Source organism: Micropterus dolomieu, linkage group LG13 (assembly GCF_021292245.1).
Source record: "Micropterus dolomieu isolate WLL.071019.BEF.003 ecotype Adirondacks linkage group LG13, ASM2129224v1, whole genome shotgun sequence".
NCBI lineage: Eukaryota > Metazoa > Chordata > Actinopteri > Centrarchiformes > Centrarchidae > Micropterus > Micropterus dolomieu.
The window spans coordinates 22,360,000-22,373,838 of NC_060162.1; the positions used below are offsets into that span (position 1 = coordinate 22,360,000).

At 41.6% G+C, this 13,839-nt stretch overlaps 1 protein-coding gene across 5 annotated transcripts in view; it reads left to right on the forward strand.

The window, feature by feature from the left end:
• Positions 1-1,832: 1,832 nt before the first annotated feature.
• Positions 1,833-13,839, forward strand: part of rxraa (retinoid X receptor, alpha a) — a 109,157-nt gene continuing 97,150 nt past the window's right edge. For 3 of the 5 annotated variants that reach the window (XM_046067288.1, XM_046067292.1, XM_046067289.1), the window contains exon 1: positions 1,856-2,325. Coding sequence is in view for 1 of the 5 variants with exons in the window: in XM_046067289.1 (XP_045923245.1) it covers positions 2,298-2,325 (28 nt within the window). In the remaining 4 variants the exon portion in view is untranslated. Of the gene's footprint in view, positions 2,326-13,839 lie in introns of all 5 variants that reach the window. The other 2 variants (XM_046067290.1, XM_046067291.1) reach the window with 2 other exon arrangements.

Sequence of the window (13,839 nt, forward strand, 5' to 3'; positions counted from 1 at the left end):
CACAATGAAGAGTTAAGTACAGGCTCAAGACCTGCGCGAGCAGAGGTGTGAGGCGTTGAGAAGAGCCAAAAAGGCCTCCTGAGAATTTATATAGATGGAGGTGAAGGGTCAGACCGCTATTAATCATAGCCAAAGTTGAGGATTAAATGGCTCGTTCTAGTGGGCAGATGAGAGAACCCGGCCTGATCGAGGTGTTTAAAAAGGCCATGTTGTGTCTGTCTTCTATTACAGAGTGAAGGCCCGAGGCAAAACAGCCCCCCCGAACCGAGGACAAATAGGATGTCCAATCGCTGTGTTTCCCTCCCTCCCTCTGATGAGCATTTACCCAGTCAATTAAGACACTTAACATCACAGCGCTAACATGACGCCGTCTGATGATTGATAAATGTTTACTTGCAAGATGGATGAAGGAAATATTCACACAAAAGCACGGCCTTGAGTGGAATAATCAGCCATCCGCAGGACTCATTTCTTTTCTTTCCTCACACATCTGCACACCTACACAGAAACACACCTTGAATCAGTGCCCAGTCAGACTTAACTTTACTCTTTTTTTTTTGTTGCACAAGTGCCTTTGATCTTTGATGTGCCATGCATCGCATTAATTATGTATCTTGCCTCGGTACAAACGCGGCGAACACCTTCAAGTGCTTAATTGGAGCAGGCTCATCACAGGGGCCTAGAGGATGGCTGCAGGAGGCTTATGTATGCATTGGATCACTCCTATATGCACTGCATAAGGGATTTTTTACAGTACGGACGAGATGTAAAGCCTGCATCTGTGGTACTCTCCTCCAGTCTGGGACATTTTTCACTCTCCTGGAACACGTGCAGGATTGAGTGTTGATGCGGAGGAGGTGCACACAAGATGGATGTGGCTTGAATTAGGCATTTATAAGTCATGGCCAGAACAGCTTTAGCAGCAGGAACAATGACAGAGATCCAGATCTAGCATTGCTCTAATGCTAATGGAGAGTTATGCAAATTGCGCGTGCTGCTGCTTACTGGAAAACTAGCCGTGGGGGTCTCATTTGAATCTGCCTCAAACTTTTATGCATCTGCAACAAATTCATAGATTTTTCTCTCGTTTTTTGTGCCATGTTGGCAGATCACAGTATGAATGTAGTAAACATTAGCAGATGTAGAGTGGGGAGTTGAAAATATTGATACAGTATTGTAACTGTGTAACATTTTATCTTGCACAACTTTCTTGGTCTGGATTTACTTTTTTGGTTGTTTCACCCAACCCAATATAAACACAATATCTCATTGTTAGGAAAGAGTTATGTTAGCCATTATAATTTGCCATTTCATTAGCCTATATGGATTTGTTTGAGGGTCAGAAAACTCTTTATTTATTTATATATTAATTTAACTCCCCTGTTTCATTAGAAAAGAACAAATTTCCAACGTTTTTTATCTGAATCTGAATGTACTAAACATTCAGGTAGGTCATTTAAATAAACAGCAAATAGCCTATGCAGTTTTAGTTATTTGGACATAATTTAGATTATTTCTCCTTTATCAAAACTTTTAAACGATTTAATAGTTCTGGTATACATTCTTTCAGATTTACACTGGACAAAATGCTATCAAACCTCTAATGTAGGTGAGTGTGTTTGATTTTTTTCTGTTGTAGCAGCTTCTAGAGAGAGAGAGAGAGAGAGAGAGAGATAGGCTAATTGTTAATGCAGTTGAAACATCTACCCACTGAGCCAACAGCCTTGCTTCAACAGATGTGACCAGGTTAAAATAACAGGAGTTAAGAAGTGGAAAGAATAAGTACCTGCTGCTCAGCTGAATGGGCTCCACGTGCTTTAAAAAAAACCTCTACTTGGAGGATCTGCAGTCTTTTCATATCTAGCATGAAATGCGCTGCATGGTTTCCTCGCTTTTGTGTTGTTTAACTTCGAAGTTCGAAGCTCCCGTGCGCATCTGTGGCGTCGCTGCAACTCGGCCTACGTTGGTGGGAGTACCCCCTGCAAAGGTCCCTTTTTTGCAGTGCAGATCCAGTAGTTGGAGTTGTTGTACAGCGAGCGCGAGAGGGAGAGGGAGAGGAGTGTGAGCGCAGCAGCTGGCTGAGCAAACAGAGGCAGAAACATTAGGTTATCTTCCGAGACTATCAGACATCGACCTGTCACTTTTGCCGCTTCGTGCCGAGTCCCCGTATACTTGAAGAGGAGGACCACAACCACAGCAGCAGCAGCAGCAGCGCCCTGGTCTGGTCGAGCAGCCGCCAGTGAAGAACTCCCAAACGCGGTCGTCTCAGCTGGCATGAGCTAACCTACCAGGCAGACATGGAAACCAAACCGTTCTTGTCATTGGGTAAGTTTGTTTTGTTTAATGACAACACCTTGCTGTGTTATAAATGTGATGGATTTTGATAGGACTTTTCGTCGGCAAATTAGTGTGAATTGTGCCCTCGCGCTGTTTTGTTTTTTTGCCCCCTTTTCTCCTTTTGACAGCGCGTGGAGCGAGTTGCAGCAACATGTTTTAGATAAGCCGACGAGCTGTATAACGGAGCCGTCTTTTAATTTGACTAACACAGACTTTGTGGTTTCTTCTAATATGAAAGCAGACATTTCCTTTTGTGTGTGTGTGTGTGTGTGTTGCATGTGCCCAGCGCTGCCATTCGAGCTGATGACATTTCGCTTTGATACGGAGTGACACCTCGCCTGGGATAAGCTGCGCGCATACCCCGCGTGCGCTGCAATTAAATGTTTACTTGTTTGAAGTTCGCTTAAAACCCTTTTCATGTGATTCATGTCAGTCCCACAAAGGGAAAGTGCACGCCGAGATGAAGCTTTGTGAGTTGCTTCAGCGTTTGCTTTGCGCTTTAACGAGTTCGGCTGAACACAAAATATTGCAATAAACTGTTGAATTTGAACCATGGAGTTTTCTTTTTTTTAGCATGTGTTGTCTGCATTAACCTAGTGTGTGTGTGTATGTTGTGCACAGGTTATGTGTGTTTTCTTAAAGTCACCTGGTAACTCTGAATAAAGACACAAGACTTTTTTTTAAAGCTTTCTTGTTGTTCACGTGACTTGGTTTAACTTGCGGCTAAATGTACTTCCTTTTGACTTTAAATGTGAAGCTAGTGGCTTGAATTTGAATCCAAGCAGCATGACGTTTGTGATTTAAACTTTGCGATGTGTTCCAACAAAGCTGCTTGACTTACTAGGGACTGTCTGAGTTTTTCTCCTAAGACTGTGCTTAAGAAAAGATGAAGGCCAACTTCACCAAAGTCACAAACAGGTGACAGACAGGTGTAACAGCTCTAGGATCTCTGTGTATTGTCATTTCTGAGACCACAGAAAATAGAGTAGGATAAAAAGTAATCTAACACATGTCATGTTTGAATTTCCAGAAAAAGAAAAACAATAATTTTGTTTATGAACTACTCAGCTGTGAAACCATTAATCCCAGGGACTCTTCATTATTTTTTATTAAGGGAGCCTGTTTAATTTCCAGTTTAAACGCACTGTCTCCCACAGCCACACTGCACTGTAAATCATTAATGCTGAATGTTGCTGTGAGTTTGTCAAAGTGAACAGTGCAGACTCTTGTCCCCTGCAGCAGCGATACAGCACAGAGCTGTAGGGGAGCCCTCTTATTGTGTCTGCTGCTCTTTCATGAGGGCATCGTGTTACACCTCGACACGTATCATCAGTTCCTCGGATGTGCCGTGGAGATTGACGGGGACTTCTGAGACACTGGGCGGCTTCCTTCTGTTACAGGCCCTGCTCACTGACACTGTCGCCACAACGCCCTTTATGTGGCTTCTCAGAAATACTCCAAACCGCCAGTGTTATACACACTGACAGGGCTGTTATTACAGGTGCACCGTATTGTGTGTCCACACTGAAAGTGATTCAAGTTTCAGCCTGAGTACATGTGCACTAGAGTAGCCCATGCAGACACTTGACAGCATCATACAGGCAGCACAATCTTATCTGAAAGCCTCTGTGGTTGGTGCACGGCTTAAAACTTCATTGTTTAAATGAGGAGGAACACTTTTCCAGCAGTGTTGGATCTCATCTTTTCCTCCCGGCCACACCACATGCTGTATCAGCAGCCTTTTCATCGCCTATGGTCCTAATCTGCCGGTCCTTAAATCGCCATTTATATTTAAACTTGCTCCATCAAAGGTCCACTTGAGTGCTGATTGTTAATTGGCCACTTCAAGGACGCTGCTATCTCTGAAGTCCTTGAACGTATCGATTAGCCGCTTACTCAGTGTAATTATCTGTCGTGCTGCATTAGAAACTTTGACATGCAACTGTTTAAAATGACAGCCAGTACATTTCACAATTATAGATTGGTTTTTGGCTGTGATGACGACATCCCCCTTTGGCACCGTATGCTCAGTACTGTATGCTGATGTGCTGCCTGATCCCACCATCAACCACCCCCCTCCATATCTGACATTAAGCTATGAAGACTGAAGGGGTGACATTGAAAGGGGAATGTGCCCTTTTGTCAGAGCATTATGAGGCAGATCGTGACAGTCTGTCAGTGAATTAAACAACGTGGCTGTGAAAGGGAAAGAGGATTTTTGAGCAGGACTGGGCCGAAAAACCTTTTTTTGTAGGTGTTGATTTTCTGTTTGGTTAATTATTGTGGCAAACATGTCAGCACCTAAGTAGTTCTTCTTTATGCTGTTTCCCCTAGTAATTGTTGCACATGGATTTATTGATTTAGAGCTTTTCCTTATCCAGATTTTTACTTTTACTGTTGAATAAAACAGTTTATGTTCAAAAAGATTTTTATTCAAAAATACAGGGTTTAGGAAATAGTAACCAGTTATAAACACCAATAAGCTAGTGGATGTGTAATGAAAAAACACAAAACGCTGAGCAAATTAAGCAAATGATACAACGATTAGACTTTTACACAAACATAAAACTCTCTTTTGATAGAAAACAATAAATTTAACGCTTGAAAAGTGTCTGATTGCTTACTCTAAAGGCCTGTTTTACCACCTGCTAAAGAGTTGTGTGTGTGTGTTGTTTTTCCTGAATCTCTGTGGTGCTTTGTGTTTAGGGAAACATAAAGTACCCTCGCCACACACACGCACCTACACACACACACAGACAGACACTCACTCCCAAAATCAATGAAGTTCATGGTCTTTGATGAGAAAGTGAGATTCATGCTGTTGTATGTGTGTGTGGGAGAGACACATTCCTTTTCTGGCAGTAACTCAGGAACAAAGGTAATACAGGGAGAGGGTATGTGTCTGCCGGGAGGGGTGTGTGTGTGTGTGTGTGTGGTGGGAGTGGGCTGGTGGAATTACACCGCCAAAAGCATTTGGCGAAGTTTGTCTTTTACGGCCGTCCAGTTTTGTGTTCCTGATGTGATGCTTTTGCTCCCCTTTTGAGAAAAGCGGCTGCAGCTGTCATTTTTATTGGTGCAGTTTTATAGCGAGACTTAATGGCTTAAAGTGACAGGTCTGTCTCCCTGTCCTTTCTCTTTCTCTTTCTCTCTCTCTCTCTCTCTCTCATGAGGCCTTGAACTCAAGCAAATCAAAGAAAATTTGATTGCCTTCTAAGCGCCCACCCTCCACTTTCCCACCCTTCGCCCCTGCCAACATCCAAACCTAACTGTATGGGAGAAAAAAAAGATTTGTGCTCCAATTGAACACAGCAAGAGTGTGTTTTCTTAATTACAATAAACTGAGCCGTGAAGCGAAGGCCATATTTCTTTTCTTCTTCATGTAATATCTCTGCTCATCAGTAGATGCATTAGGAGTTGGCTTCAGATAAAACAGTGCATGTCATGCTCTCTCCTCTGCAGCCCACACTGTATTGTTTATGTTCTAAACATAGTGCGAATCACGAACTGCTGGATCTGTGCACAAATCATGGAATGACTCAAAGGCTCGTTAATTTTTTTTTGTGTGAGGAGCTCCTCGCTCGCAGGAGGTCTTTATTGATAACGACCGCACTGAACTTTGCACCTCAGACCTTGACCTTTGCTCCTCATATGCTCTATCATTCCAGGAATTTGCCTTTTGGCGTTCAATCTGTTGTTGCTGTGTTTGAAAACAGTAGCTTGTAGTTCTGTCTTTTTTTCCTTTCGTTATTTATCTAGGTATTTTCCTTTTCTTCTCTATCCCTTGTGGTTCCCTCGTTGTCTAGATTCCACAATTTGTGATATGTGGTGATTAACATTGGTGCTGCAACAAAGCATTAATCGAAGTGTAGTGTATAAGATAGTGGAAAATGGACTTCAGAAGTTGTCTTCAAATGTTGCTTGCTAAATCGAATCCAACCCCCACCCAAAATATTCAGTTTACAATAACACAAAACTCAGAAAAGCATTAAATCCTTAAATTTTAAAAGCTAGAACCAGCGAATGGTTGGCATTTTCTGCTTGACAGATGCCTTAAATGATAATAACCAATCTCTTCAGCAGTAATTTACACTCACAGTTTGGATTTGCAGAAGCTGTGAACACTTTCACTTCTCAGTGTTGGAATCATCTGAGCACCATTAGTCCCAGGGTTTATTGCAGGTCCTCTGAGTGTCTGAATGGCTTTTCTGCGGGCTGGCAGTATTCAGGGTGCGTACAGCCACTCTTTTGAAGTGGAAACGTAGTCTCTGTGGGGATTTGGCCAGATCACACTCATAATTCGCATTGAGAGGAAGGTCAGTTTGCCCTACTCTTGCCAGAACCCTCCTTTCTGTGTTCTATGTGCTTCACTGCACAGGATAGAGAAAGGCTGAGAAAAGTGAGCGACACTGAATTAGAAAAATGCAATATTAAATAAAATAATAAGTAACAAAGAAAAGGAACTAAGGAGTAACAGTATATTATAGTTGTGATATTAAAACTAGAAACCAAACAAACAGTCGCAGTCAGTGGCAAACCTCTCCACTCCTCAGGCAAAGCTCAAGTTAGCATGTTTTCAATAATAAAAACAACTGTCGACTCTTCTGCTGTGATTGCAGTAATGCGTGAAAATATCTCAGGCCGTTTGCCGGTTGTGATTTTGTAATTAAGTTATGAGCACACAGGCTTTGATGGGTATTCGCTGGAGACGGATGACGAATTGGGTGAATACTAGATATATTATGCTCCTTCATGTCGTTATATTTCCTTGTGCCCACATTCTTTCCACACTAATTATAATTGGCCCCAATGAGAACCAAATATATATTTTTAAAATTGTTATTTATTTCACTTTTAACTGCTTGTGTAGAACAATGCATTAGGAGTAAATAGAATTGTATTTTCTGCATCCAGATGATGGGTCACAGAAGTAAGATTAAACTACAGTGGATGCTTTACATGTTGTAATAATATGTATCTGTTACACTGGTTGCGATATCACCACTGTGTAACAAGATCAAAAGATGCGGTGATGTGTTTGATGTTCCTGTGCTCCTCAGAAAGAAAAAGAATTAGATTATGGACGCCCAACTGTGAGGTTGTTTTTGTAAAACTGTATGTTCAGGTGTGTACACAGTACTCGCCCTGTCTTTTTCACACACACACACACACACACATACACACACAAAGCATCCAACAGTGTGTGCCCGTGTGTATGTACATGTAAACACCCGCCGCTGCAGCAGAAACAGAGCAAGGTAATTAAGACCGTGTATCTTGCTGCTCCATCTCAGTTTCTCTTTTTTTTTTGAGGTCACAGGGAGCAAGAGGAGGTGTCCCAGCGTGCTTTACGCCTTCCTCCCACCAACGCTGGCTCCGCTACCGCCGTTGTGTTTGTCTGTCACCTTGCCAGATGCGGGGGGTGGGGGGGGCGGTGGGGCAGTGGGGCGGTGGGGCGGTGGGGCAGTGGGGCGGTGGGGCGGTGGGGCTTCCACGCACTGCTGGGCACAGGGCCACGGAAATCCCACAGCATGCAAAACACCTCGGTTATGTTCTGTGTGTGCGTGTGTGACTGTGTGTGAGTGGGTGGGTGTCCGGGTGTGAGCAGAAGGCAGCAGCTCTGAGAGTAGGCTGAAGGTTACGGGCATTTACACCTGCACGCCAACAAATACATATCTTGACTGTAATCAAGTGGCGCCAATATCCATATTTTTGCATATCAGATTAATTGCTGTAGCTACTTTTTTTTATTACCCCTGCTATATTATGTGTTCTTGTATGTTACAGGGACACATAGCCGCATTCTAAAAGAGAGCAGTTTGGAGAGAGCAGGATAGTGTTTCTAATCCTGTGAAGCTTACACTTTTTTGTCATCATCACCATTGTTAATGTTAAGTAAATCTTGAATGTTTTTATATTTATAAAAGAAAGAAGATTCCAAAAGCAAAGTGGTTGGCCAAGATACACCCAAAATTGGCTAAGGATTCCCCCTATTTATGTTTCCCCAGTCAGGTAGAGGTTTGCACTGGCAGGAAAATGAGATCTGACCCCAGTGAGGCCGTCTTAGGCTGCCAGTTTTGAGCATGGAAATGTAGTTTTTCTTCAGAGAGAAAGGTGTACGCTTACTTTGAACACATGCTTTCATACCTAGAAAAAATTGTTAATTTGGGAACAGCCATTATTTCGATTAGACTTAGAACAAGGCACAGTTGCCTGTGGGCACAAAACACAACTAGCTTATAATAGCCAATGACTCAGTTCTCTAAAGTTATGTTTTTATACCACACACACTTTCAGGCATCCTGCAGATGTAATAATAAAACGTACCCATTAACCGATAACAAGCTCAACTCTGCCTTTTCCCAGTACTGGTGGGATGAACCTGGCATGGTCACAGGTTGTTAATGCTCCCAAATGAAAATAGCAGACTTTGCTATATTTTATCAATTTTGTCCATTTAATCCATTAGCTTGACATGCTAATGCAAGGCAATGTGTGTATCTAAAGGGATTTTTTTTTTTTTAAAAAGGTCTGAAGCTGTAAAATAGCATTAATGACATAATTGTGTTGATTCAGTGAACGAGTAATGCAGTCACTCAGCTCTGGTGAGATCAGTGCTCTTTTTTCATCGTTTCTAAAACTTCCCCCCTTCATTGACTTCCTGCAGCTATTTTCTCCCCTGCTTTAGAAACTCCTAAGCTCCACCAAAGTGCTTCTCCCTACTTTAAACAGTTCTTCACCTTCAGGGCTCTGACTAAGATGCTTTGTGAATTTCCTTTAGTAGATACTCCTTAAATCTAAAATTTAAGGGGAAACATGTAGGAAAATGGCATCACTACACATTTCTAAACATTTCACCAGTAGGACCAGTCATAGCACTACAGATATTTGTGAATACAGCTCCTTACATCAACGATACAATGCTGCACATCAGTATGCATCATTGCTTACTCTTGTTTAAGAACAGATTAAGCCAACATGTCAGTTGGATCAGAGCAAGTGCTTTATGTTTATCTGGCAAATGTAAATGTAATAATGGCTACTTTTAGTGGGGTTAGATGCTGTCTGTTGTAACCTTGAATATCTAAATACAGCATAACTGTTGAGGTCATTTTTGGTTGTTATCTTGCCAGTTGCCCTAAGAGTTCTCGCATTGCCTCATGTCAGAGGTTCTTCCCCTTTCGGTTTTCCCTCCCTCTGAGTCAGCCCCGCAGGGACCGAGGACAGATGAAGCTGTTGTTGAGCCAGATATCATCTAGAGTATTTCCAGATACTATAAGAGCAAGCTCTCAAGATACAGTGGATTAGAAAGTTTGTCCTTATCACTATAAAATAACAGGATTCAGGTTCATCTTTGGTGAAGTGGCCCTTTTGAAACCAGTCTGTAAGATTAGAGGCTGTGACTGCAATTATGATGAGTAGGGCTGAACGATTAATTGCATTTTCGATATTATCTCGATGTGATAAAAGGAGATTTTTAATCGCAAAGGCTGCGATTACACTCTGGTCACATGACACCCAAGAGTTAAGCAGTTTGCAGATGAAGCATCAACTTTGCACGTTACGCTGTACTAGCGCTGAACGATTTTGGAAAATAATCTAATAGCGATTTTTTTAACCAATTTTGCGATTGTGATTTAATATGCTCTTTACCTTCTGTATTATTGAACAGACAAGCAGTAAATCAGTGTATAGTCTGACCAACACAATATTAGATGGATTAAACATACACTGTTCTTTCTTGTGGGTCAGTCCTGTGTTATGATGAAATTAGGTGATGCTTGAATTGCATGAATTACTAATATGGTGGAGAAGAAATATCACATTTTAATAATATGAGAAAAATAATTTGAGAGTCAAGTCATGGCATAAAATTTAAATTATATAATATCATCAGGTAGGCCTTCCTACAGACAAGAAGAAAAACTAAGTTCACCACAGTGTGTTATACAGTAAGCGTTCAATACAAAAACCACAGTTCAACCACAAATTAATGAGTCCTTATATCAGTTCAAATCTCGTAGGAGTCGATGTCTCTCATCAAAAATACTCGGTTTGAGGTTCTATTCAAAAGTTGGCCAACTGCTGGTAAGCAGCGCACTGGCTGTAACCAGGCTGTAACTCGAGACAGACTGGGCCTCTTTTGGACTTGTGAGTTTGGTTTGAAACGCCGTTTCACAGATATTTCCTGAGCTGACTGGTGGCTGTGTGTGTGACGCAGGGGCCGATCGCCACAGTACGCTTACCTTACTACACGTGTCTTTCTGTTGTGCATGTTTCCTACCCGTCAAAGCGGCGGATGGCCCGATGATTTCACCCACCACCTCCACCACCAAGTTACCTGCAGGTGGTGGCTGCTACTTTCATTCCCCGTGTGACACTAAATGTCTGTACTGTCAGCTTCTGTCAAGTTTAAGGCCATCGTACAACAAAAAGTCAAGGTTCAGCGTAAGGTGCGAAGTTGACGCTTCCTCTGCAGACTGCTTTACTCTTGGGTATCATGTGACAAGAGCGTAATCGCAGCCTTCGCGATTACAAAATCTCGTTTTATCACATCGCAATAATATTGCAAATGCAATTAATCATTCAGCCCTATGCTGTACCTTGACTTGTTGTTGTACACTGAGTATTTTTTGTTTACTTACTGCGATATAGAAAGATGGACTCCTAGGAGATTTGAACTGGGATAAGGACTCATTAATTGGTGGTTGAACTGTGGGTTTTGTATTGAGTGCTTACTGTATAACACACTGTGGTGAACTTGTAGGTTGGCCGACCTGATGATATTATATAATATTATTTAATGCCATGACTTGACTCAAATTATCTTTCTCATTTTATTAAAATTTGATTTTGAATTTCTTCTCCACCATTGCTCATAATAATAATTCATGCATCACCTAATTTCATCATAACACAGGCCTGACCTACAAGAAAGAACAGTGTACGTTTAATCTATCTAATATTGTGTTGGTCGTACTTAACACCGATGTACTGTACTGCTTGTCTGTTTTGAATAATACAGAAGGTAAAGAGCATAAAAATGAATCGCATATTAAATTGCATCGCAACATTGGTAAAAAACAAATCTCAATTAGATTATTTTCCAAAATCGTTCAGCCCTAATGAAAAGTAGATCTATTACAGGAGCTACCAAACCGTCTACGTTGCTGAGGAGATGGATGATAACGACGGCATTAGCATATCCAGAAGTATTGACACAGGTCATCTCAGAAATGGATACAAAGCAGCATAAATACCGTAGGAGCTTAAGAAGTTGTAACGCTCACATTATTTTCACAAATTATCCGCACATGAGAGAGACTTGAGAAGAGAAAAAAGAGATGATAATGTGAGATAACAGGGTTCCTCTGTGGGTTTTTCCTCCCTCTGTAGTAGAGAAAGAGTGATTAACTCTTTGTTGACGCCTCCAGGTCTAGTGTGTTCATGCATCCGACCAGACTATGGCCCCTCTCAACACACACACACACACACACACACACACACACACACACACACACACACACACACACACACACACACAGACATGCTCACAGAAAGTCTGGACAGAAGTCTGGAGGGATCTGTCACCTATGGTTGGACACCTTGCTGCGGCCGTCTGGTTTTAGGAATGTTCTCAACGGCAGGAAGGTGGAAGGGCGTTAAGCATAGACGGGGGTGGGGGTGGGGGGCTGTCTATTTTGAAAAACAACTCTAGCGGAACACGGAACCTCTTACTCTTGAAATTGACAGACGAACATGCTGCACCAATCATTCCACGCCAAAGAGCACCTGTAAACAACTAAACAGAAAAGTGTCATGTCTGCTCCTGCCGTTTGCACCTCTGTGACATTTAGTTGAATGCGCTTAGATGGCCGGTCCCTCCCTTCCTCTGCCCACAACATTCAGTCTATTTGAGTTCAACATTTTATTGACCCCAAAAGGGAAATTTGCTTTGCAGACAGGGTTTGCTGTAAAATCACACAGTAGAGCCGTGTACTAAAAAACACTGAGGCCGCATAATATCAGACAGCAATGAAACACATAATAAATGGCTCCAATATAAACCTATCTTGACCACGGTAAGACCAGAATGCAGGACGCTTTTTTTTTTTTTACACAGAAATTAAGACTGAATGAATGCAGGAAGTGCATTAAGTGGTGACTGAGTTGATGGCTCTTTCATATTGGCTATAGAATTTGTTAACCTGCTTATTAGACTGAAAGAAACCTTTTTTTGTGTCACAGAGGAATGTAAATGGATTAAGTGCACGGTTTTGTATCACTGTTCCACAACAGTGTGTGTGGGGGTTTTTTTTCTTGACTCTCCGCCATAATTCATTTATAATTCAGTGCAGATGTAACCCTACCTCCTATATAAATTGGTTGTTTGTGCTATATAAGAAAGTTGAGCAACCAGGTTAACTTGACAGACAGAGACAGGCAGGCGCGCAGGCCGTGTCTTTGTCATCAGTGTTCTACATACCAAAGTGCTGACAGTTGCTGCACAGACGGCTCTGATAAGTTCAAGTGTCACATTTAGGATACTTTCTTCTGTTTAAGCGCAGAAAGGGAAAGAGGAGAGGGGCGCAGATTAGGCAGGACAGATCTGAGCGTTGAGTTATTGGCGGAACAGGACCATTATTGGCAGGAATGTGTGTAGCTGTGTATTTGTGTGTGCAGTGATACACTATAGGGCTGCAACTCATGTATTTATCTTGTATCCCATGTCAATATTTTGCACATCCCTGCTCAAACTGTAATTTAAATAACCATTGCTATATTGTGCAATTTACATTTTTTATATAATATATAAAATAATAATATTATTATTGTCAATTATATATTGAATTTATGGTTTTTGACTCTCAGTATTTGCTTTATCTTTCTCATATTTTAATATTTATTGCCCACTGTGTTAATTGTTTTGTGCCAAAATACCAAAGACAATTCCTTGCATGTGTAAACCTACTTGGCAATAAATCTGATTCTGATTCAGCTAACAGTTGCTTTCATTCTTGATTGATATGTTTTTTTTTTAATTAATCACCTAATCATGCAGTCTATTCAATGTCAGAAAATATTGAAAAGGGCCAGGTGATGTCTTCAGATTGGTTGCTTTGTGTGATATACAGCTTACAATGTAACAAAAGCAGCAAATCCCCACATTTGAGGAGCTTGAACCAGACTATGTTTGGCTTTTTTGCTTGATAAATGACAAAAACAATTTTTTCGATTCTAAATTAAATGAATGTCGATTAATATCCTGGCAATCAATGGAATCATTTACTGACACTAGTTGGCACATTTGTATGTATTTGAGTTCAGTTTGAATGCTTGGGCAGGCATATGTGTCAGAGTGCAATAGCCTGCCCATGTTTGCGTGTATGAGCCATGTGCGTGCTTAGGTGAAGCTACAGCGTGCATTTTCTGAACCGGGAGTCACCGACACGCTGATTCATGAACTGGCGTATGTGAAGCAGCGTGGAGTCGGAACAGCTGAGA